General features: G+C 54.7%; 5 protein-coding genes across 5 annotated transcripts; 3 read left to right on the top strand and 2 right to left on the bottom strand.

The window, feature by feature from the left end:
- Window positions 1–310: 310 nt before the first annotated feature.
- Window positions 311–4,006, bottom strand: NCLIV_029390 (hypothetical protein; the record flags this gene model as incomplete). The annotated part of the gene is made up of 1 exon (XM_003883135.1): window positions 311–4,006. The coding sequence occupies one exon, from the start codon at window positions 4,004–4,006 to the stop codon at window positions 311–313; it is 3,696 nt and encodes a 1,231-aa protein (XP_003883184.1).
- Window positions 2,713–3,045, top strand: NCLIV_029400 (hypothetical protein; the record flags this gene model as incomplete). The annotated part of the gene is made up of 1 exon (XM_003883136.1): window positions 2,713–3,045. One exon carries the CDS (start codon window positions 2,713–2,715, stop codon window positions 3,043–3,045), a length of 333 nt encoding a protein of 110 aa, XP_003883185.1.
- A 2,570-nt stretch (window positions 4,007–6,576) lies between the features above and the next one.
- On the top strand, window positions 6,577–10,062 carry NCLIV_029380 (putative actin-like family protein ARP6; the record flags this gene model as incomplete). Its single annotated transcript, XM_003883134.1, has 5 exons — window positions 6,577–7,692; window positions 8,113–8,262; window positions 8,584–8,800; window positions 9,339–9,511; window positions 9,874–10,062. 5 exons carry the CDS (start codon window positions 6,577–6,579, stop codon window positions 10,060–10,062), a joined length of 1,845 nt encoding a protein of 614 aa, XP_003883183.1.
- Window positions 10,063–13,950: 3,888 nt separating this feature from the next.
- NCLIV_029370 (conserved hypothetical protein) lies at window positions 13,951–20,132 on the top strand (the record flags this gene model as incomplete). The annotated part of the gene is made up of 8 exons (XM_003883133.1): window positions 13,951–14,301; window positions 14,694–14,867; window positions 15,658–15,810; window positions 16,359–16,497; window positions 17,014–17,085; window positions 17,555–17,935; window positions 18,674–18,732; window positions 19,149–20,132. 8 exons carry the CDS (start codon window positions 13,951–13,953, stop codon window positions 20,130–20,132), a joined length of 2,313 nt encoding a protein of 770 aa, XP_003883182.1.
- A 1,778-nt stretch (window positions 20,133–21,910) lies between these two features.
- On the bottom strand, window positions 21,911–24,330 carry NCLIV_029360 (conserved hypothetical protein; the record flags this gene model as incomplete). The annotated part of the gene is made up of 3 exons (XM_003883132.1): window positions 21,911–22,368; window positions 22,828–23,392; window positions 23,617–24,330. 3 exons carry the CDS (start codon window positions 24,328–24,330, stop codon window positions 21,911–21,913), a joined length of 1,737 nt encoding a protein of 578 aa, XP_003883181.1.
- Between the last annotated feature and the right edge of the window lie 645 nt (window positions 24,331–24,975).

Below are 24,975 nucleotides of genomic sequence, written 5' to 3'. Positions count from 1 at the left end.
AGCGGGCGTCCTTGTGCCGCGATTCACGGCAAATGTCCTCCCAGTGGGCCACCGGAAATGCTTTGCGTCTCAACCCACACGCCCTGTCTCCCCAGCTCCTGCAAACATTCGCTCTTTCTCTGGTCGGCTCTCACAGTCCAGAAGCTTCTGGTTTATTTTTTTACAGGAACACAGCATGGGACGCGTCATCACGCTCTCGCTCCTGTCCTCTTTCTCTGTTTCTCTGCCTCTTCCTTTCTCTTCCTCGCGTCGTTTCGCTTCCCACCGTTGGGTTCTCTTCGATGAGGGAAATTACCCCCCCCGTTCACTTTCACCGGCCAAAGCGGAGGTCGCGGAACTGGAAATCTCTCAGACACTCTCGCAGATCTTCTGCGACTTTCCGTCCTGTAATGGAAACTGTCTCCGTCAGTTTGTGTTTCTCGCTGTCTCCCTTTGGCGTCTTCGCTCGCCCCTGCTCACTTTGTTCGGAATGACGGCTGCAGAAACCAAACCCCTTCCGTGTCGGCCAGCAGAGCTCCGCATCAGCTAACACGAACGGCGGCACCCCACAAAGCCCGAAGGGCGGCAAATAGTCAAAGGGGGCGAGAAGAGACACCAGTCTCCGCGCGAGCGCATGCATTAGAAGGGTTCCTAGCTGGGCGACAGAGAGCGAAAGAGAAGAGAAAGGCGGAGCAGCATCGGTAGGGGACGGCCGCACGAGTTTTGAGGGAGAAAACAGACGATGGGGGGACTGGGGCGGAGGCGTGAAGCCAGGACGTCTGGCTGGCGCTGTCGGGCGTGGCGACGCGAGAGAAGAAACGTTCGCCCCTTCGTCAGCTACGCGTCTCTGTCGGAGTGTGCAGGCACAGAGGACGGCGTTCCCTGTCGCTTTATCCGCCGCGGAACCGTCTTCTCGTTCGCCCTGCCGTTCTGCCGCTTTCCGTCCAAACTGCCTGCACAGGAGCCCCGTCCGACACAGGCGACGAAGGCGCTCACCAGCTCTCACAGCTGTCCGTAGGAGACAACTCCCCGGGTTGAAGAGGCTCTGCAGTTTGAACGGTGAACGCGAACCGGAGCTCGCCTGTTTGCGTTCTTCGTGAAGAGAACAGAATCCCCCTTCGCGAACGTCGGGATCTCCCGCAAAGCCGAGAAGGCGACAGACCCCGAGGACCAGGCGCCTGCTGACGGCTGTGAGGCAGGCACGCAGGAGATCCTGCGTCGAGGGCCCCAGGAGAAACACGCAGAGCGGAGGAGGAAACAGAGGCCCGCCGCACGCGAGGTGTCTGTACAGTTCGGGCTGTTGAATCACAGTTCGCGATGGAACGCGGTCGCGTGCACGTGCTGGAGATCGGCTCTTCCCCGTTGCGGCGCTGGAAACGCTGCTTCCACACATCCTCTGCATCCATTGGTCTCTCTCTGCATCTTTGTCCACCTTCTCGTTCAGAGAGACACCTCCCGTCTCTCCTCTACCCTTCGCCGTCTTCTTTGCCTCCGTCTCTGCCGTCTCGGCTTCTCCTTCACCCCATCTGTTGCGCCCATATATTGGCCTCGCTGCCGATTGAGGAAGCGAAATCGACCTGCCTGTCTCTCTCTTCTCTTCCGCCGCCGGAAGAGCTGCCGCTCCAAGGCGACTCCGAACGAGCCGAGCCCGGATACACACCGAGGGCGTTCCATCTCTTCGCTCGCGAATCACCACAGAACTGCTGTCTGTGCTGCCTGTGCGCCTGCTGGCCGCACGTGTTTCCCCTCGATCTTCGTTCTCTCCTCTCCACTGTTCTGAGGGGAGGGAAGGCGACGAAGAAACGCAAGGACAGAAAGGAGCAGAACGTGAAGAGGGTTTAGAAGAAACAGAAGAGGAAGGCAAAGAGTCAGGGTTATCCGCGCGAGAAGAGGCGCACGAAACAAAGGAGACAGACGAGAAGGAGGGAGAGCGAGACAAGGCGTCTTGAGGGAGACTACTTTTCCGTTGCTCTTCGTTTCGCGCCTCGCCGTCGACGGACACAGACTGGGGAAGTAGCTGCCCAGAAGGCTCTCCACAGGGCGGCCAGGCTGGGGAAGAAACGCCCGTCGCCTCAAAGTACCGAACGAGGTCCTCATGGGCGCAACAGCCGCACATAATCCGCACCAGCATGTCCTGTCCTTCCTCGGATTCGTCTGGGCCCGATTCACCTCCACTGTCTCTTTCGCCTTTGTCTTGCTCCGGGGACACAGGCAGACCGCACGAGGGCTCTCGCCCCTTCTGCGCTCCCTTGCTCTCAAGGCTCTCACGCTTTCGCGACGCTGAAGACTTTCGAAGGAGACGAAAAGACACAGGTGCGTGGCCAGCGGCTGCGTGCAACGGCGGCCCCGGCAAAGGCCGACAGACGCTGCATCGCCCTGGGAACGAAGAGAAGGAAGAGGAAGAGGAAGAAGAGGCGGGAGACAACGGTGAAGAGGCGGAGGAAGCGGAAGAGATTGAAGACATCGAAGGAGCAGAAGAGAGGGGCAAAGGAGAGGAAGAAAGAGAGGCTGACGAGGCCGTTGTGGACGGCACGCTAGTCAAGGAGGAAGAGGCCTGAGGGGAGTCGAGAAAAAGAGACAGCGGGTTGTCAGGAACGAGGGAGGCGTGACGCCGCGAGGGCGAGAGCGGCCGGGGTCGACTGCGCGTTCGTCCTTCCTTTGGGCAAGCGCAGCACAAAGAGTTCGCTTCCTCCTGCATGCACGAATCCCCACACCTGCCGCCTTTGCCAGTCGATGAGGCAGAGCGCCATCTCCAAGCAGAGAGGGAGAAGCGAGCTGAGCAAGAACGCGAATCAAGTGAAGACGCCGCAGAGACAGCCGCTGGCGTCGGCGCATCCCGCTCAGCAGCTCGGGAAGAAGGAAGAGAAGACGGAGGGCGAGAAGAAGGAAGAGAAGACGAATGACGAGAAGAAGGAAGAGAAGAAGGGAGCGGAGACGATAGACACGGAGAGGGAAGAGAGGAAGAAGAGAGAGGACGGGCACACGTGTGGAGAGTCGAATGTGGAGACGCGGGTCCAGGCGGAAGGGTTGAAGGCGGCGCAGCGAGGAAGGAGACGCGCCAACTAGACAGGAGAGCGAAGAGGCGAGAGAGGGTCTGCTCGCGACAACACACGCCGGCCGAATCGAAGATAGTGAGGAAGCGAATTTTGCTCTCGAAGGCGCTGACGAGGCAAGGGAAGAGCACGGAGTCTGCTGGCCCGTCGGAGGCTGTCTCCAAGCAAGCGCGAAACAAGGCCGCGACAGAACGCAAAAACACGTGCCCAGCAGGCACCGACACCCTCCAGGGAGACCGCGCGACAACCGGGGGACTTGCTGCAGCCGCGAGAAGAAGAAGTTCGTCACTTCGGAAGAGGACGAATGCATGTAGCTTGTCAGCTCGCAAGTGTGGCTCCGGCTCGGTCTTTGTGGCACCACACGTCTCTTCCCCGCGTCTCAAGGACGCAGCAGCCTTCGACTCCCGCGGCTCTGCCTTCTCTTGTCCAAGCTCCTCTTCCGACCTCCTGTTTCTCAGATGAAAGATCGACAGCAGTGCATGCACGCGGGACCGCGTTCTCGTCGCCCCGCCTCGCCACGGCGTGCAGGCGCGCCGCAGGGCCGGGCACTTGGCAGCAACGGCGTGAAGGAAACATCCGAGAGCCAAGAGCAGGAGAAGAGATACCTGCAGCAGCATACGGAGCATGAGTGTAGCGAGAGCCCAGACGCCTTTAGCTGTTTCTTCATCTGTGCGGGGAAGAGGAAGAGGCGAAAGGTGCTCAGCTCGTCCAGGTTCTCTCAGAGACTGCCTCCGAGACACAGACCGCCGCTTCAAGGGAGGAAGCCTGTTCGCCTCCCCACACATAGCTCTTAGCGAGGCACTACTTGCTGCTGGCGCGAGACCGTCTGTCGCCCCTCCCTGTTCGTCTTTATCGTTTTCGAGTTCACTTTGATCCTTCTCTTGTCGTGTCTTCTGGTCTCTCCTTGCGACAACCGCCTCGGCCTGCACGTTTCCCTCTCCACAGCCGCCCTGGCCTAGCGAAAGCGAGGACATGTCCATGGTGAAAAACAGACGAGACTACATCTGCAAGCACCGATCTATACCGACAAACATCCACACGTACATGCATATACATATATGAATAGAGAGACAACGCGATTTCTCCTTTCCCCTCTCTATCTACATATACGTAGATGTGAAAATATCACTGCGAAAAACGAGACATATGGGGAGCGAAGAGGACCTAAAGACCGCGAAGCGGCTGCGGGAGTGTCTCTCTCTTTCGTCTCTCTCCTTTAGGCAGAAGCGGCAAATGCGGCTCCAAATGTTTCCCCGAGCAGAATTCTTCTGTGTCCCTCTGCAGTCTCCGACGCTTTGGGGAAAAAACAGGCGCGAAGCAGAGAGACGTTGAAATCGAAGACAGTCGCGTCAAGACGCCTCCCTGTTCGCCCTTCCTTCTGCGAGGGAGCAAAAAGGCGGGAGGAGCGCGTTTTTGCACACGAAGAAAAACAGAAAAGAAAGCAAGGACGCATGTGTGTTTGCATCTTCTGCGCTTTCGTCGTCCAGATACGTCAAGTGCGTGGTAGAGGGCTGTCCTAAAGAAAAAGAAACAACACAGAGCGACTCGAGCCAGAGACGATTCTGAGGCCTCACGGCCGCTAGGAGACAGGTGCGCCACAGCGAATCAAATCGCGTCGCGCGTGCACGGAGACACCCAGGATATGCCCCTGTTCTCCAGATATCCGCTTCGCTCTTTTCCTCCCCAGAGACAGGGAGAGAGCGAAAGAGAAGACCGGTGCGAGTCTGGAGTCATGACGCATTCGTCCCCGTGCAGCTATTTTTCTAGGACCACAGTGAAGAGGAATGAAGAGGCAATGGGCGACGCCCTCCTCAGTCGATTCAGAGAAAGATAAAAAAGAAAGAGAGAGACAGAGAGGCAAGAAGAGACGAGGAAAGAAGTGAGACACGAAGAAAGCCACAGAAAAGGAGATGACGTGGGAGTCGTCGGCATCTCTCCGCACACAAAAGACTTCCACGCCTCCCTGACCCACACGCAGCTGTCTCCTCTGAAATCTTCGCGTCGCCAATCCCGAGGTTCTCAGAGAGAGGAAACAAAAGTGGAAAACGAGACACGGGCAAGCGTCCGAACCGGCACAAGAGGCTGCATGCAGAAAGGAACGCGATCTCGCGTCTGAGAAAACTGCATGCGTCCGGACGGGAGACAAGCCTGCCGACTTTCGCTTTTTCTGGAGTTTTTTTCTTGAGCCTCGTTGGCGTGTTTCCTTCTCTACTTGGTGCAAGCAGCCGCTTTTCTCTCTCTGTCTCCGATCAGAGGCTGCTGTAGTGCGCAACGTTTGCGCAAGAGAGGCCCGATGAGAGAAGCTCCCTTCCAGAATTCTTTTTCTCTTCTTCAGAGCGCCGTTCTTTTTTTTGTCCTCGCAGCTCTGCTCTCTACGGACCACTGTCGCTCTCTTCCTGACTCTGCGCGTGTGTACTGATCCCCCTTTTCTCTGTGTCACTACCTCTCTGTTCCTGTCACTCAACGACCGTTCTTCCTCGCTCTCTGTGAACCTGTAGCCACACATACATCTGGATATATATATATATATATATATATATATAACTGTGTGTGCGTAGATCTATCTCATTCTATAACCATTTATCTGTTTCTTTCGATACCTGCATTTGTCTCTACCTATTTGTATCAGAACCAATATCGAGAGCTGTATCTATTTGTATCTCTATGCAAATTCTATCTAAAGTAATATCGATCTACATATATATATATATATATACATATATATATCTGCTCACACCTATCTCCATATATCTTTATCTATCTTTGTCCGTCTCCACTGATCTTTAGATATCTCTGTTTTCATCTCTAGCTTTATCTAAACTAGATATTTGTCGTTCTTCCTCTTTGGGCGTGATAGTTTTCCCTTGTGCTGAGCGCGTCAGAGACCAGTCGGTGACTTCAAAAGGATTTTGAATTTCGCTCTTTCTTTCGATCTGATCTCCACTTTCAAGGGGTTTCTGCTTGGGTCGCCAGGAGCGCCTTCGCCTCCGTCTTTTCTTCCTGAGATTCCTGTCTCGTGTTCGCTTCGATGCTGCTGGACCTTTTCCGGCTGGGAGACACAACCGCGGCTTCGCCTACTCACCTCGAAGGGCGGCGAAACATCTTTGCAAGTCGCACGAAAAGCCTAGAGACATCGTTCGTCTCTCTACGTCTCTGCTTTCCAAGGAGCTTCAACAAAGTTCCGATCTTCGAGTTTGTCGCCTGGTCTTCTCTCGCCTCTCCCTGCGCTGTTCCTCTCTCTGTCTCTCTCTGTCGTGTTCTAGCACCCTCTCTCTTTCTCTTTCTTCTATTTCGTCTTTCTTCAGTTTTTTTTTCTCCTCTTTTCTCTCCTCTTCTCTCTTCTCTTTCTTCTCTTTTCTCTCCTCTTCTCTCTTCTCTTTCTTTTCTCCTCTTCTGTCTTTTTTGTCTCTTTTCTCTTTTTTCTCTTTCCTGTTCTCTTTCCTCTTCTCTTTCTCTTCCCTTTCTTCTCTTTTCTCTTCTCTTTCTGCTCTTGTCTTTTTGTTTCTTCTCGGTCTCCTCTCTGCGTCGTTTGTCCCTTCCGAGCATGCCGGTCTCTGCGCCGTCGCCAGCTCTCGTGTTGGACAATGGTACTGGGTGTTTGAAGATCGGCTTCGCGGGGGAGGCGCTGCCTCTCCATACGCTGTCGACTTGCGTGGGGCAAGTGCGCGATCGGCAGAACCAAGGGATGCTTCTCTACGGAGACGATGTGTTGCTGTCCTCGAACTACTTTGGCCTGCGGCCGTCGTCCTCGGCCTCGTCTGCTCCTTCGCCGCTCTTCACCGACCTGGAGATGCTGCGAGATCTGTGGGAGATTCTCTTCTCGCACAAGCGGTACATGAACCTGTCGGAGGCGCAACTCACCGACCACGGTGTCATCGTCACAGAGCCGTTCCTCGCGCCTCCAGGCGTTCGCCAAGCCCTCAGCGAAGTCCTTTTTGAAGACTTCCAGTTCAAACAAGTCCTCTTCGTGCCCGCCCAACAAGCCGTCCCATTCGCTTTCCTCAGCGGCCCAATCGCAGAAGAAAGAGACGAAGACTTTCTCGGGAACTGGGGCACGGAACGCGACGCCAGAGAGAGCCTCGGCCTCGACGCTCTTCCGGGTGTACATACACCCGCGAAGAAGGTGCGGAAACAGGTCTTCGCCCCAGACGCTGTGCGGTGGTACAGAGGCTCGCGGGGCGCGAGTGCCGAGGGGGAGACGCATGCGAGTGCTGGGCCTAGCGAGAGAGAAGATGGAGACGCGAGAGAAGCCGAGGAGAGTCCAAGAGAAGCCGGTTTGGTGGGAAAGAAGAAACGACCAGGCGAGACTCTCCAAGACGCCGGGGGAAGACCTGCGACTTCAGAGCTCAGGAGACGAAAGAGCGATCGCGACGAAGGCTCGAAACGGACGGGGACGAAACCTGCCTCTCTCGCATCTCTGTCTACGTTGCCTTCCGGTGCTTCCGCGTGTCCGGATAATGTTTTCAAGGTAAAATTGTGTGGACTTGTCGTCGACATTGGCTTCAGCGGGTCCATGGTGGTTCCATACATGGACCTGCAGCCGATCGAGCGCGCGGCGCTCCGCACCTCCGTAGGCGGCAATTTGCTGACGACGGTCTTGAAAAACCTCTGCGGATTCCGCTCCCTCAACCTCGAGAGGAACGAACTCCTTGTACAGCGAGTGAGAAACGGGCGCTGAAGACAACGAGAAAACAAAAAAGAGAAGAAACGGTGACCTAAACATACACAAAGAGAACGCGACACCCGAGCGGCAGTCCATACACAAATATACACGCACTTACATCTTCCTGTAGATATGTATACAGATTAGATAGATAGATAGATATAAACGTAAACAGATATGCATATAGATATATTAGATTAGTAGATAGATTAACAGATTGATAGCTGCATGTAATGGTCGTTTTGGATCTAGGTTGCCTTGGGGGTTTGAATCGTGAAGTGCACGGTCGTTTCGGTTTTTGCTTTTTAGGGTTGTGTCTAAGGAGTGGACGCGTTTTTTCGCGTTTCTTTCGGGAGGGGGTTCCGCGCGAGTGGAATTGTTTTTCCCTCGTTTTTCTCGTGGCTTTTGCTTCCGCAGATGAAGGAAACGAACTGCTTCGTGTCTCGCGACTTCGACCGGCAACTGGAGAGAGCTCGACAAGAAGCGGCGAGCGGAGGCGCGACGTGCATCGAACGGTCGCACCTCTTCAAGGAAGTCGTCCTCCCGGAGTACGGACCCGGCGCCTCGGTACGTCCCAAAACCTCGAGACCGTGCGCGAGCAGTACACGCAAAAGAAAACGAACAAGCAAGAGAACAAGAAACCCCGAGGCCAAGAGAGAAAGAGCAAAGGCAAGAAGGCAGACAAGAGAAAGCAGCCGCGAGAACTGGGGTTCAAAGATGAAGGAGGCCCGCGACGGGGGGAGACACGAATCGCGTGAGTGTTTTCCGTCCCATTTTTTGGGGGACGTCTCATCTCAGCGTGTTGTCGAAAGAGCTGTCCAAAGGGGTTTGAAAGCCGTTTGTTCTCCCTTTCTTTCGGTTTGCTCCCCCGCGGGTTGTTGCATTCAGAATGCGGCGATCCTTTCCTTCTTCAAGTCACCGCCCAGCGAAGAAAGCCTCTCCGTCGCCTCTGCTCCTTCGCTCGCCGCATCGGGGACGGAGGCGAAAGACGCTTCGCTTTCTTCCGCGGCTGCGAGCGGCGCTGGGACGGCGAAAGAAGAGCGCCAAACTGTGCGCCTCTGCACGGAGAGAATATCGGTCCCTGAGGTCCTCTTTCATCCGCCAGGTGAGAGGCGCTGTTGCCCGTTCGGTGCGTCTGGATGTTTCCGCTCAACTGCCACGCCGAAAAAGACGGGTTAGGTGTGAACTGGAACGGAAAGAATGTTTATCGAACCAGGCGGTTGTCGAGCGCCTGGATAATCGTCTCTGAATCCTACTCCGCATGCGGACGTCTCCTCAAATGTACATCGTTTCGGCTGCGTTGATGTAGTCAAACAGCGGAGCGCTTTCCCTCTCTCCCGCTCCTCTCTCATTTTTCTCTCCTCTCTCTGCTTTCGATCTCATTTGTCTCTCCTTTCTCTCTTCTGTCGACGTTCACAAAGATGTCGATAATTCTATCGATGTAGGCAGGAGTGGAGATATGTGACCGTTTGCTGAAAAAGTGTCGAGGGCCGATGAGGGCCGTTCGCGAGGCCTCTCTCGAGTCTTTTTGCCGAAAGGCGCCGTGCTGCGGGTCTTCCTGGCTTCTCTTCGCGCCTCTGGCGTGCTTTTTTCCCGCAGTTTTGCGGTCACAAACGCTCCGCTTTTTCGGTCTTTCTGCGCAGACGTCGGCAGTTCCGAATGCGGCATCGTGGAGCTCGTTCAGCGATCGATTGCTCTCTTGCCTCGCGCCCTACAGCCGTTTGCATGCGACCAAATTCTTCTCGTTGGCGGCTCCTCGCAGTTCCCTGGACTGCGCCAGCGTCTCTGGAAAGAGCTGCGCGCTGTGCTGCCCGAGGTAGGTCTGGGTTTGTTTCCCTCGATGTTTTCTGCACTGCCGATGGAGCATATAAAGTGCACGACGCAAGATGTGTTTCGATTTGGCCACTCGTGAAGACGCCCATTTCAACACACTGATTAACGCCCTCGACTTTATCTCTGTGTTTCTCTCCTCCGGCGTCTTTACCCGATCCTCATTCGTACGCCGAGCGTGGTGTCTCGGATCCAGCAACCGCCTTCTCCCTCCAGGGACTGTAGGGCCGTGCAGGTGTCGACAGATTTGCCTGCGTCTCGTGGCTTCGCACGCTGCAGCCATCTGCTGTCTTTCTGTGCCTTTCTGTGTCTTTCTGTGTTTGTTTTGCTTTCTCGCGGAATTGACAGCACTGGCCTGTGAACATCTACACAGAGGTGGAACCGCAGTTCTCAGTCTGGCGAGGCGCGAGTTGCTCCTACGCCGATCGCGCGCTCTTCGACTTGAACGCCGTGACGCGCGAACAATTCAACGAAGCTGGAACTGCGCATTGCCGACCCAACGCAAAGCACGCAGGGGGGGATGTGAGCTTCTACTGAAAAGAACGATACGGCTCAAAGCTGCCTTGAAGAGGTTGAGATAGGGATATATATGGGAAATCGTACACAGAGAGAGAGGTATTGTCTTCAGAGGGATACCTCGAACGAAAGAGATAGATCATTCTAAAATAGGAGCGATAGAGAGTTAGGTAGAGATGAGCGCAGATTGAGTGCTGGTACGTGTCTCAGGTGGATGTTCAGTTTCCTGTGACGCGTGTGGCAGTTCTTGTAAAGTCCATGCAGGTCCGAGAGAACAGCACCGGGCCAGAGCGCGATATACAGAGACGCGCGCGTGCGCACGTGAAGTGCATATTTATAATTACGCATGTACTACACATATTCTATCTGAGCGTAGTCAAGTATATAGGCATGTATTTTGGTGGTCAAGAACCAGAGATGTGGATCGGAGTTCCCCTTGTGCCGTGTATACCTCTGCTCCAGTTGCTCTGTTCGAAAGGAGGAAGCAACTGTATGCATATATATATATATATATATATATGTATACATATGTACATGCAGCTATGTGGAGAACTGTGTTTTTTGAGAAGACTTGTCTCATGGTGGCAGTTGGGAAGGGAGGAAATGGACTTGTCCGATTTCAGGTTCAGGTGTGCGTCTTCTTGCCTTCTGGCTCGCCCGGAATGTGAAACGTTCGCATGCAGGGACGGGACGCAGCTTGCCCCCTCCTTGTTTCTCCGACGTTTTTTCTCCCCTTTTCTTTTGGGCACTGACAGCCTTGGTTCCAGTCACACACACACACGTGCCGGCGCGTTCGCCATCTCTCCCACGTTAAAAGAGACGAGGTCACCGCGGTTGTTTCCCGTCATTCTGTTTCCCGGCGATGTTCGCCAGAGGCCTCATACTCCATAGGAAAGGAACTGCAGGGCCCACATCCACACACATTTGTATAAACATATACGCGGATATATATATATATATACGAGTGTGTCCATATATCTAACAGATGTTTGTAGACCTCCTTTTCTTTCTATATATATATATATATAGTAGGTATATATATGTATATATATGTATATATATATGTGTGAAGGAAGAGAGCAAGAGCAAGTAGCAAACGGGCGTATTTGCCGTGCGTGAATTGGGACAGGGGCAAAGCCACGTGGGAAGCGATGCGAGAAGAGGCGTTTTGAAGTAAGAGAGGCGCACTGAGCATGAGTTTTCCGTTTTTTAAAATGTGGAAGGAGACGGTTTTCCGTGGAATCTCTCGAATCCGAGAGCAAGAGCATCTATGACGGAACAGGCATCAGACAGATGCACGATACAGCCGAGGCCAGCGGCGTCTGGGGAGCGCCGAGAAGAGTCCCTGTTTTTTCCAAAATCACAGTTTCGCGTTGTTTCAAAACTGTGAAACCCGTTGGACCCGCGTTTCGTCGCATTTCTCGAACTGCTCCGTAGAACAGCAGCTTCTCTTCGAATCGTCTGCAGCCGGCGTGAGGATGTCGCAGCGACAGTGTTCGACAAAAGAAGTCTTCTCCTCAGTTTTAGCGTCACAAGAGGCTCGCTTCGCCTTCCCGTTCGCGGCCCCCACAAGAGAGAGAGGTCCTGTTCTTTGTGCTTCCCTTTCTTTCGGAAGAGATTGCTTCGAAAGTTTTCTCCGTTTCACCACATTTCACATCCCACGCTGTAAGAAGTGACGAGTGATCGAGAGCTACGAAAACGGCTTCACCTAACTCGCCCGCCCCTCTCAGCTGTCTCGCCTCGTGTCGCCCCAAGCCCCGCCCACATGTACTCGTTGCACTCTGGGCCTTTTCACAGAACGCCGAGCCTGGCTGACAGGACTGCTTTGTTTCCTCTTCCCTTCCCTCTCAACCCTCCACGCTGGCATCGATCGGCGTGAGCCTGACAAGAACCTGCTCTCCACCTTCACATACCGTGTTTCTTCTTCCTCCTGGACCTCGCCGTAAGTACCGGCTTCTGCACAGACACCCCAGGACGCCCGAGGCGGCTCTGGAAAATGTCATACTGGAAAAGCTGAAGAGATGACAGAATGCCGAGCAAGAAAACAAGTTCCTGCACCAGCGCGTTTCACGTGCTGTTAGCAATATGGGAACCTGACGGGGGAGCGGTCACTCCAGCGACAACGGACGGCGATTCGGGCCACGCAAGGGCGAGTTGAACAAAAACCTCAGCGGGAGATGGAGAGAATCCCAACACTTTCGGAGATCTCTGATGATGCTAGGAAGAAATATCTGGCGAAACGTGTCGTTTCTGCACGGCCTCTTGAACGCACATGTCTCATGAACAGGAGGACATCACAGGTTGTCTCTGGTGGCGGCAGTGCCGCGGGCATTCATACCCAGCGAAGCGTGGAAATTACCCCGCGTTAGTTCCCTTCCGCACACATCCTGCGTAACACGCACCCCCGTGCAAGGGGGAGGGACAGGACACAGGAAGAGTTGTAACGGGATTTGCTGTCTGTCGTTGTTAATCAAAAGAGCAAGGCAGTTTTCGACTCTATGATGGGCCGCCGGAGGCAGCAGAGCTTGGCGGCGCAGTTGGGACACACGGTCAACATCGCTCCGCATCTCCAAAAGGAACCCTGTTGCCGCTTTTATGTCACATCCTGGTGGTTTAGAAATGAAAAAGGACAACGCTCAAACATGTTGAACTGTCCAACTCTGAAATATCCTCGTCCGTGTGAATCTCTCCAATCGCCCGCCCCCGACTGGATTGACGCAGTCGCGTACCCAACCATATCGCTCGCTGTCAGGGCTGCTGCGCTGGGGACGTCAATTCATCTGCAGAAAAAGCTGCGGCTGCCTTTCTTTTGAGCGGAGCACCCTAACTTGGTAATTCCTTCTACACTCGTACGCCTTCGTCGCAAGGAAGACTTTCATAGAGCCTTCGACAATGCGCGTAGAAAGTCTCCAACCGCCGCGTCCGATCGAATGACTGACTGTTTTGCGGGTCGAAGCCCCGGCTTCTTCGCGTGTTTCCACAGAGAGGACGTTTCACAGACTCCACCAGTTATATTCTTGCAAGCTGCTCTACTTAGGATCCAGGCTGTGCACTGACCTGCCTTCTCCGTTTATCTCCTCCACTGAAACGTACGCGGCAGAGGCCGCCAAGTCTGTTTCCCGCGCTAAGTTTTCGCGCTAAACCGCGTACAAAGTGTGTCTCGCGGAACTGCTTTCGCGCGCACACGCGTGGCATCGCGATTCAGTCCTGCTGCCGCCTCAACCCTCCGGTGTAAGCATACACTCGCGGAACGGCTGCCTTGAAGGTTCACCTCCGAAACGGTTCCAGCTTAAAAAAGCCTTAATACGAGTGCTACTGTGGGCGTACTTCTCCACAAACACCGCTGTCTGTATACGGCCACCCTCGAGTGACCGCTTCTGGTAGCGTGCATCTACGAACATGGGGCAGAAAAGTGTGCATTCCTTGCCGCCGTAATTTCGAACATGTAGCGGCATTGCTGCTGACCTGCTCTGTCTACACGATATATCTCATTTTTCCACTTCGAAGCGTCGCTGGCTTCAACTTCATTTTACCCTTTCCGTCGTCTTCATGCAGACCTTCTTCCCCGCCGACCTGCCGGGACTTGCATGCTGCCAAATGCGCGGTGGCGATCGTACTCTTTTTGTCCACCGGCAGTTGTTTCGTCTTCCTCACCTTTTTGCCTCTTCTAGGCATGATGCCTGCCGCCCTTGCCGCCTGCTCCCGCCAATCGTAATGTTTTGGGCGGCATCTTCATCCTAATAATCGATGACGCTTTGAGTTAACCCGGCGCTCCTGGATTTGACTGGCTGTACATCTTCTTCCCGATCTACGGGGGTTTCGCCCCGCCGCCGCGGACGGCAGTGGAGAGGCCAAAAGGGATGGAGACTGTCAACGGAGAGAGTACCATGTCGGCCTCGGTTCGCTACCATGGAAGTGGAGTTGTCATTTGCTGAGGCGCTGGTTTTCCGGCGGGCTCTCAATGCCTTGCGTAGTGTGTGTAAAGATATCCGCGTGTATGTTCACCGGAATTCCCTCCACTTAGAAGGTCTCAACGACAGCCGAACGGCGTGGATGCAAGTCGCCTTCGCCAGGTGTTTCTTTTCCTCTTTCCGCCTCCCGAGAAGGAGCAACGCCGCGCGAAGCGCTCGCACCGGAGTGGCCGCTGCGACATCCAACGAAGCTGTGCAGGGCGGAGATGTGTCGGCAGATAGCGACACTGCAGAGGAAAGGTTCGAGGCGACTGTGAGTGGGAAACAGCTATGGAAGGCTATTGCAAAGGTACGTTTTAACGAGAGTCGCCTCTCCTTCTACCGCTGCAGGCATCTGTTTCGCTTAAGCCTATATATATATATATATATATATATATATAACGACGCGTTGAGATCTACACTCCTCACTCAAATGCATCAGACGTCTGAACAGCCAGTTGTTCGATGCGGTCGATAACGGTCTGTCTTGGCCTGCAGCAGAGTCGCTTCCTTGGTGATGCTACAGATCTATCCACGTATATGTGCATGTGTCTCGAGCCACGCTGAGCTACAGGCACTTTCCTTCTCCTTTTATCCCAGTTTTTCACACAGCCATTCTCCCACCCTGCCTCTTTCTACCCAACCTTCGTACTCCCCTCTTCAGGCCTCAACTTCTCGTTGCCTTTTTGCAACTTTTCACAGGCTGTCAGCCCTTCGGGGTCTACTTCAGGTCGAGGAACGCTGACGCTGGATCGCATGCTCATCAAAGGCATTTTGTCGTCAACGCACCGAGGCGCAACTGGATCCTCAGCGCTGTCCCTCACGTTTTTCTTCAGAGGACTACCCGTCACGCAAACCGTTCTCATATCTGCAGTGGTAAGGCCACAGAGCCACGCAGGAGGCGGCCGCATGTTCGCGGCGCAATCGCCTGTCCCTGGAGGCCGGTGCAAAACTGTCGGCTTCGGACATCCGAGGACGCACAGAAACCCAGATCAACGAATTTTTTGTAGAAGTTGCCGACACTTCAGCGCATGTTCCATCGGCCTGAGAGCACGTGTACCCCCGTTGGGATTGGCTTTTTTTGTGCAAACAGAGGTGGACATCTCTGTGTGTGTCTGTAGCTCGCTAACCCCCACCCACGTGCTTATCAGTGGTTCGACAGTCCCGCTCGTGTGCCAGTCCAATTGAAGACCGGCCTCTCGTCACATACGCATTTGTACAGTTGTTCACACACTGTCTCTTTGTCCAATCGTGTATCTTCAAACGCATGCCTGTCCACTGGTTGGTATGCGTACGTATCTAATACACTGATATATATATATATATAAATGTATTGTGTATGTATTGTGTATGTATTGTGTATGTCTTGTGTATGTCTTGTGTACGTATTGTGTATGTCTTGTGTATGTCTTGTGTATGTATTGTGTATGTATTGTGTATGTATTGTGTATGCATGTATGTATCGGGACGAAGTATAGAGCGAGTGAATGAAATATACATATGTGTACGCATGTGTGGATGCATCGAGAAATGGGTGCGCATAAGGGACGCTTTCGTCTTTCCGTGGACCGTGTATTTCTGGGCTGTGCAAAAACAAGGCACTTCTGGGTCCGCGGCTTGCAGCTGGCGTTGCGTCCGAGTGGTCTAGGTGTGTGTCTGTCCGCAGCACGCGCCCCACACGCTTCCAGTTTTCATTCGGTGGAAGAGGCGCCACGTCATTGCCATGCCGGCGCGAAGTTGGACGAAACTGCTCGACGAATATCTCTTGAATCCTGAGAACGTGACTCTCGTCCACGATGTCGCTGGTGAAGCTCTCAAGGTCCGGTCTTCTCTCCGCTGGTCCTCCACCTGCATGCGGGGGGATATACACGTCTACACGCATCTACCTGTATCTTTACACGGACGGATGTGTACATACAAACACTATATATATATATATATATATCTGTATCTATATATGCATATATCTGTATATATATATATATGTCACTGGACATGATTAGGCGTCTCCCTGTGCCTCTGTTCGGTTACTACCGTCTCCAGTTCTCATCTTGGCTTGGCGGCTGGCATCACGCGACGGATGTCTTTGAGCACTCGGTGCTTGCGTGCCCAATCTCCCCTGCTGTTGCCTTCCCGCGTCTCGCCCTTCATCGCGCCGTTGTCCACCCGGGCGTCTTCTCTCCTGTCCTCTATGGACTTGGTCGCTTGCTGTCGTCGAGAAAGAAAAACTGAGGGACCCAGGCACTTTCACCGCCGCCGCTCGAGCTCCTCTCGGCGCGACCGCCACTGAGGTGTACGTTCACCTGACGGAGAAGTGACAGCGTTCAATTTCTTCGTCAGACCCCGTTTCTTCTTTTCGTTCCTCAGGTCCAGTCGGAGTGGCAGCCGCATGCACAGCATCGTAGAGACCGAGAGAACGCCGAAGAGGCCAAGCAAACGGCCGCCTTCCAGGGGCTGTACGGCGAGATTGTACTCGAAAGAAACCATTTCGATTCTCTTGTCTTTGGTGAGAGACGACTACCATCGCCGGGGCATTCGTGTTCCGAAAAACTCGCAGGTGGTTCCCGCAAGGCGCTCTCAGTCTCCATCACTACGTTTCTCGTGCTCCATGCATTTGCACATCGGTGCATATGCACGCATGTGTTCAGATATAAATATATATATATATATATATTTATATATATATTTATATATATATATATATATTATTCACATCTGTTTGTGTGTCTGTATATATATATATATATATATATACATAACGCGTCCAGTGACCTAGTCGCACATAGAGATATGCCTTCCATCGTCGTTTCTTCCCCCCATCTTGGAGACTGATACCGCGCTGGGCTGTTTTTCTCTGCTTCGTAGAGCATCTGGATTTCTTTGTGTAGGCGACATCTATCCGGACATGCCTTTCGGCCTTCATTACCGATGGTCCGTCTTCTTCGGACAGTCCAATGGGGAGTCAGCACAGCTTTTCCGATCTTTCCGTCTCGTTTTCTGTGTGTCTTTTCCCTCGCTGCAGATAGTCGACTTCCTGCGTTCTCGCACCTCACTTTCTCGTCTCGTGAACTGCGAGTAACTGCCGCTCTCTGCGGTGGGTTCGCCAGGGAGAGAGACAGAGCGACGCTACGAGGCAGTGCAGGAAGAAAGAGACAGAAGAGGCCAGGCGTTTCGCCTTCTTATACAAGAAGACTGGCAGGCGGAGGGAGAGGAAAAGAGGGAACGGGACACGGCAGAGGGAGGCGGAGAGGCATCCTGAGAGATGAGAGCGAAGGAACTCTCCATTGAAACACAGGGAGGGAAAAAGCACCAGAGAGGAAGGGAACGGGGGCAAGCTCGACGAAGAGCGCGGCAGGCCCCTGCCAGGAAGGTGCGGCGGGTGCTCTTCATTTCGTCCCAATGAAGGGTCAAGTGGCTTCAGTGAAATCGTTTGAATCATATCACAAGGCTTTCGCAGAGAGAGTTCGTGGCATGCGCTTTTTCAAAAATCCTCACAGAAGGCCTTGGGGTGAAACCGCCGCGCATGCCGTGCTGGCTTCTTGTTTTTCCCTCTGTGCGATCAGAGCACTTCGACGCCGCTATGACAGTCTCCTACCGACTGCCAGGGCGCCCGGTTGTCTGCTGCTTCGGCGCGGCCGCTCCCCTCGCCGCAGGCTCGCTCCAAGAAGAGACACCCGTCTCCGCGTCTTCCTCCGCTTCCTCGGATGCGTCCACGGCAGTCTTTGTGCCCCACCAGGTTCTTCGCCAGGCGCTGCGGCGTGTGCAAGAGGAGTTCGAGGCCGCAAGAGGTATGGATCGCCTTTCTTCTGACGCGGGGGTGTTTACACCCCCGGACAGGTCGAATGCTAGCTCTGGGGAGAAGGCGTGCGGAGACGGCAGAGGCCCTGGCGAGGACGAAGGCGCCTGGGGAGGCCGAGGGCGGCAGGAGCGGCGAGGCGCGCTGCGTAAGTCACACAGAAAAGCGGAGAAGCAACTGTGGGCGGCGTGGCCACTGTCTGTCCTCGATTCCTCGAGACACGCCTCGAGGTAGCAGGACGCGGAAGGGTTGGAGCGATCGTTGGAAGGACAAGTTGTGGACATTCCATGAACTGAGGAATGTTTGGAGACTCCACCCGCGCAAAACACGAAGGAACCACGCAAAACCAGACATGGGCATACGGAGTCAGACAGAGAAAAGGAAGAACGGTAGAGGGAGATATACGAGGAGGGAGATAGAAAGGGAGAGAGGGACAGGCGGAGAACCCCGAGAACCGGCGCCTGGGCGTGACAGGTCCAAGTGCTCGGCCGGGCACGCCTGTGGAATCGAAGTCGATACACCCCACATGAAACTCGCGGGGGGTTAAAGTCTGCGAGATTTGCTAGCAAACAAACTGTCCAGTCTGCACTTTACGGAGGGAGCGAGGTGAGTGTACACACAGAGCGAAAGCGTTCTCCGAAATGTGTCCTGGCGACAGATGAGCGAAGATGCGAGCCTCGAGGGAGGCGCGTAGAGAGTTACAGACTTCTGTTTCCTTCTGTCCATACGCTCGAGGGTAGCGGATAGAGGGGCGAGAGGCCACATCACGCCAGAGGGGTGTACAGGCAGCGCAGACCTGCGCATCAGTTCGGCGTGTCTATGTTCCTTTTCTGTTCATCGTTTGGGGCTGGGTGTCCTCCCTGTGCGCTTTCTTGTTTTTTCACAGGAGACAAACACCGGGCATCGCGTGCGTGGGCGGGTTTTGTGTGGATCAGCACATCGCCTGTACGTCTTCTTTCGCTTTATGCCAAAACGCGCCTTGTTCTCGCTTTCAAGGTGTCTTTCGTGTTTTGAGTTTCCGGCTTTCCTGTCTGAGCGACTCCCGCGGTCTCTCCACTGCATCTTCCACTCCCCATGCCTATGTCGCTTTCCTTCTCTTTGTCTTTCCTTTCTCTCCCTCTTCCTCTTCCTCTCTCTATCGTGTTTTCTCTTTCTTACTCTCACTTTCGCATTTCCTTCTTCTCGGCTCCTTTGTGCCCGTCTAGTTTGTCGTGTTCCTCTCTGTTTTCCTGTCGTCCTCAAGCTGCGTTTCGTCTCTTTCTCTCTCCCTCTTGCTCCCTATTTATCTTTCCCCCTTCATCTCTCTCTTCTTCCTTTCTTTCCCTTTTTCTCTCTGTCGGATTCCGTTGTTCTTCACTCAGCTGGACCTTGCCGACGGTAGTGTGTCTGACGACGTGGCGAGCGTGTGGGGCGACGACTATCTCGACTACGTGGAGCTGTACAGGCAACTCGAGGAGCCCATTCCTGGCGGCGTCGAGGAGTTCTTTGCTTCCGCATCCGCCCCGTCCTCTCTCAGTTTCTCTTCGGCCTCGCAGCCCTCCAAAGGAGACAAGCGGCGCAGTCCCCCCGAGCCCAAAGCGCCGGAAGCGAGAGAGAGGAACGCGCGCCAAAGGACAGATAGAGAGACACGGAAAGCGAGAGAAGAGACAGGCGGAAGAGGCACATCAGGTTCACAGACTTTCGAGCGCCGAGAGAGGGCTTGGGAAGAAGCGGGGACGAGCGGCACTGCGGAGTGCGCGACGGGAAACGGCCTCGAACAGACAGTCCCCCACGAAGACGCCTCAACCATCTCTGCTTCGTTCTTCGAAGAAGACGCAGAAGGAAGGGCGGCTTCGAGAATCTTTCAACCTGGACGAGAAGAAAACGGAGACAGCGACGGGGCACGACCGAAGGCGCGCTCCGCCTTGCGTCGCCTGCGCCAGTGGAGTTCTTCCAGTGGCGGCCCTGACGAAGCTGCAAGACTCGGCGAAGCGTCCCACGCCGAGAAAGAAGGGCGAGAAGACGACGAAGAAAGTGTCGCGACTTGGCTCGGGGAAGATGAAGAAGCAGAGCCAGAAGCGGTGGAGGTGCTGCCGGACTCGGGCGAGGCGGAGACACTCGACAGAGACCGGCACGGAGACGTCGCGGAACTCGACAGACAAGGACAGCGAGATGGGAGCGGAACGGAGACGAAGATCGCAGGGGGGAGGCCGCAAGGGGAAGACGAAAGGACTGCTGAACTCCGAAAAGCACAGGAAACCTCTCGAGAGACCTCGCGCGCTCTCGCCCGGCTCTGGATCGAGAAAGGAGGCCTCAGCGGCGCCGCTCAAGTGTACAGACGACTCACCTCTATATTTGCCAAGTAAACCCAAGGCACCCCTCGCAGACGTGTCGGATTCCGTTTTTAGCTCCACCCCGAAACGGGGAAAAAAGATCAAGGGAGAAATGCGTCTTGTTTGCAGGCCAGCACGGGAAACAGACCACTCTCTCTCTCTACTTGGAGAGAAGGCGGGAACGTCCAAATTTACACGAGTTCACACATCCACAGCTTATTTACAGATGCAGATCGATATACATGCGCATATGTGTTCTCGTGCTTTTGTCCCTTCCTTTGCTGTCATTCAATGCCACCCTTTCTCTTTCTCTAATTGTTGGGTGTTCCTCCGCATTTTCTCTTCGCCTCACGTTTTTTTCTGTCTCTTCTTCATTTTCCCAGCGATCAGTATTCATCGCGCCTCGCCTTTCCCCACGTGCCTTTGCTCCTATTCTCACTGTTTTGCATGTTGGGTGTCTGTTCTCTCCTGTTCTTTCCTCCTGTGTACGTCTTGTGTTGCTTTTCGTTTTCTCTTCGTCTCCTTTGGTGTTTTCCTTCTCGCTCTTTCCACAAGGATTCTTGCCGACTGCCTTCTCTCTCTGCGCTGCAGCTTGACTCTGTCCGGTGTATCTGCAGGTCGGTCCCCGAGGCGGCGGGAATCTGGCTGGCGTTTTCCTGCCTCTTCGGCGGACGAAGAGGAGGAACCAAGCGGCCATTTCAAAGAGCGGGGCGGGAGGAAAACGGCGAGGGAAGAGAGAAAGAAAGAAAGCGGGAAAAAGGTCTCGCGAGAAACCGACGCCAGCAGCACGGACGAAGAAAGCATCTCGAGTGTTTCTCTCTCCGACGTCGAGATGCCACGCGAATGGCTCGCCACAGAGGAAGACTGGGAAGCGGAGTGTGTGTACACCTGAAATGCATGCCTCTCGTTACGTCTCCGTCTCATCTCGTCCCAACTCAACCGGCCGAAGGGAAGCACTGAAATGCAGCACACGCTCTGTCTCTTTTCTCTTGGACGACCTCCCATAAAATTCACATCCGAATGCAAAATTCACGCCTATATGTGTGTTGCTCTTCTCCCTTTCTCGCCTTCTCTCAAAAGCATACACTTGGGTGTGCATGCATGTACATATACATAGGCATATGTCTATGCTTTTCTGAAGTTTTCTTTGACCACGCTGGGGGGGCCAGGTCTTCAAAGAGTTAACGGATTCCGACAAAAGGCGAGAAACGCCGCACTGCCTCTTCTGTTTTTTCCTCTTCCATTCCTTCTCCGGTCTGTATCGCCGGCACCTCTCCTTGCACACCTTTCTCTTGAGAAAGAGAGACCTTGCTCCTATCTTTGCATATATCCATCTGCATGTATATATATATATACATATATACGTATACGGAGGGACGAGAGTGTGTGGGAAGGCGTTTCTTGCAAGGTTGTGTTTCAGTTTTGCGTCTGTTCGTGGCTGCCAGCCTAGTCGTGAGGAACTTATCTCGGCCCGACGGACTCTCCCCGAATCGTTGAGAAAAAACTTGACAAAACATCGTGAAACTGCCAAGGAGCAGGAGGCGTGGAAGGGGGAAAAATTTTTGGAGAACGGAACTGGTGACGAGTCACGACGCCTCATGCATGCAGTATCTCTTCCCTGGTTAGCTGCATTTTTTGCGCATGCAGACGCTTAAAAACACTTGACGAAACAGCCAAATCTTCAGAGAGAGGAGAGCCCGACAGACGCGACCGCATTCTCTTCCTCTTTCTGGCTCTCTCGTCCTCTCGTTTCTTGTCTCTGTTCTCTTCCATTGCCTCTGTCTTCCTCTTCTCCCTTTCTCTCGCCTGCTCTACCTTCTGGCTGCATACAGAGCGAGAAGTGCAAGACAAATAACCGTCGCTGGGCATCCGACAGCCGACCAGCTTCTTGGGTACAGAGAGACGGGAGGCCTCGCGAAGCTGAAGAGCTCGTGAACGGGGACGGCCCAGCGAGATGACTCACTCCTTCCTTCTTCCCACTCCTCGCCCTCCGCTGCCTGTCCCTTCCCGCTCGCTTCCCCGTCTTTCTCTTCCCGCGTTTTCTCTTCTCGTCGCCAACTGTGGTATCTGCACAAGGCGTCCAGTTGAGGGGAGAGAGACATCGTTTCCCGAGAGATTGTTCGCGCTGCAACGCTGCTTCGCACGCCAAAAAGAAAGGAAGTCGCGTCTCCGGGCCATACGGGAAACGCGCCGTGCATGCGCAAACAAAACTGCACCAGGACACTGCTCCCCGCACTCCCCAGGAGCACCTGCTCGATGTCCCACCGATCTGGAAACAAACGCAAAGGCGCAGACACCCGACGCAAGTCCACCGCCTTTGTCGACTCCACAGACCTATACAGACCTGTGTGGAGTGCATCGGTGCGTCCCACTCTCTCCATCCATATGCATGCATGTTTATATACATGCATACATATAAACATGTGTATACATATTCATATAGATAGGGACAGATAGAGATTGATGCGTAAGTGTCTGTTTTTGCGATCTCTCAGTTTATCTGTCTCTTTTTTTGTCTAAGCAGTCTCGATACACGATCTGCGGAAGAGTGTGCTCATGGGTAGCGCTGGAGAGAAATGCGAACAAAAACAGCCACTCCTTGCCTTGGAGCCGAGAGCGAAGGCCATGGATGCTCAGCCAAAAAGGTACGACACTGTTTTACGGCGATCTGTCTTTAATCTCTCGCCTTCTCCCTCTTTTCGTTCTCGCCTCGATCGCCGGGTCTTACCAGGCAAGGGAATGGAGAAGAGAATGGAGAGAAAGACGAAGGCGCGAATATCCAGGAGAGAGGGTTTGCCTTCTCTGCCTCCGAAAAAGACGTTTCCCCTCTGTTGAAGGAGCGACGCGAGTGCATTGAGAGTCTCCCGCAGGCCTTTAAGCACCACAGCCTCGTCTGATCGCCTGTGCTTGTCGAGGACCAGGCGTCTTTCTCCCTGCGTCTTCTGCGCCTCTTTCGCTTCCCTCTCTACGGTCTTTCTCTCTGCCTCGGGGTCTCCTCTGTCCTTGTCAGTCTCTCTGTCCTCTCGCGGCGCATCCGTCCCCGTCCCTTCCTGCTCTCCTTCGCCGCGACAGGGCGCCCAGACAGAAGAGACAGAAGACGAGGTATTTGTAGAGGAGGAGCCTGGGGACGGTGATGGAGACGGGAGTGAGCTCGGCGCGAGGGAAAAAGAGCAAAGGCGAGAGGCACGACTGACGAACGCGACTACCCTGCCGGAGACTGGCCCTAGAGAGTGTGTGAGGAGAGGCAGAGTGAAGTTGGAGAAGACCTCCTCGTCGTTCCAGAGGTAGAACTCCTGCAGAGATCACAACAGCGAGTCGAGCACCCACAGCGCGAGGTAAGTTTCTCGACTTCCCAGAGCCGCGACAACCTTACAACAGCTCTTCTGTCTCGTCTTCTGAGCCGACCAGTGCACCGCGAAAGACATCCTCCAAAACGACGCCACAGGCCACCCCCAATTCCCCCTTGTTTCGAGTTTGAAAACAAGCGCAGTGGACACAGTTTCTCGATGGCCCTCACCAAGGCGTTGCTGACGGCAACTTCGACGAGGCAGGCGTAGGCGTCGTCGATCTGGACTGCGCGTTTTTTTCCCAGTGAAGCTCGGAGCGTCTCTCGAGGGCGTGCGCCTGGCTCCTGTCGCGTGGTCTTTGTCCGTCTGCCTCTCCCTTCTCTGAAGTCACGTCTTCCAGCAGGTTTCCCATTCTTCTGCGAAGTCGGCGAGTGAGGTTCTGCGCTCTGGAGATGCGCCGACTTGGCGAGGACTTCCTCCCTCAAGCCTTTTCCCGCGAGAAGGCCACGCACCCCGTCCAGTGCCCAGGGCGGCTGCGCGAGTCCGAGCGCTGCGCGCGTTTCTCGGCGTTCTCTGTCGAGGAGCGAGCCTAGGAGAAGCGCCGGGTCATGCAAGACCTGCCGCAGTGAGGTGAGGAGCGAGGCCGAGGCTTGGCCCCCCTCAGCCGCCGCGTCCGACGCCCGGAGAGGCAGAAAAGGCGAAAACAGAGACACGCGTCTTTCCCAGACGAACTCGACATGGACGCAGAAGAGCCTGCGGTAGAGAAGGAGCTCAAGAGTTACGGGACAGAGCGGCAGGGGGCCGAGCGCAGGGTCGGAAGGCAGGAAGCAATGGACAACAAGCGGATGAGGCGGCGACGCAGAAGCAGTGGAGAGGGAGGAGCGAGAAGAAGGCGAAGATGGCGAGGACGCGAGAGAAAAGGACGAAACACGGGGTCTTGGCATCGTTCACGGCATTGGCGGGGAAGCGCGGTTTTCCACGGGTTGAGGAATTGCGCGCACTTTAGACTCACGCGCAGTTGACAGGCAGAGAAGAGCGGAAAGGCGAGAGGCAGCAAGACGGCGGGAGGGGGACGGGAGAGAAAACGCGTTTGACGCCTTTGGGAAAAACTCCACGCGAAAACCGTCAGCTCGCGAGAGCGACAGTCGGCTGTAGGCGCGACACAAAAAGGTTGGGCGCCAGGCCGTTCAACAACGGCCATGGAGACCAGAGACACACACGCCACAGGGGTGGCCTTGAGGGAGGATCGAGAGAAAAGAGACGACGGCTAGCGAAGCGAAAGATGGGGCGGGAGAACCCCTCGAGTCGGTTTTTTTCGCCGGCGAGACGGCAGCTCGGATGCGGCCAAGTGGTGACGGGGCGGACAGCGTGAGGCGACGAGGCGAAACACCAAACTGACGAGGGTTTTCCCCTGGCCGGAGAAGACGCTGGCGGAAAGGCGGTGGAGAGTGCGCGGGAGGCCGAGGAGAGCCGCAGAAGCGAGAGGGACCGAGAAGAACAGGACTGACGCGGGCGCGGCGGCAGGATGTGTGCACAGAGAGAGAAAAGAAAACGCGCAACGCACGCAGCGAAATGTGAAGAGAGAGAAG

Source organism: Neospora caninum, chromosome VIIb, assembly GCF_000208865.1.
Source record: "Neospora caninum Liverpool complete genome, chromosome VIIb".
NCBI classification, from domain to species: Eukaryota; Apicomplexa; class Conoidasida; order Eucoccidiorida; family Sarcocystidae; genus Neospora; species Neospora caninum.
The sequence above is the reverse complement of the archived record's forward strand: the minus strand, read 5'-3'. Positions and strand labels throughout refer to the sequence as shown.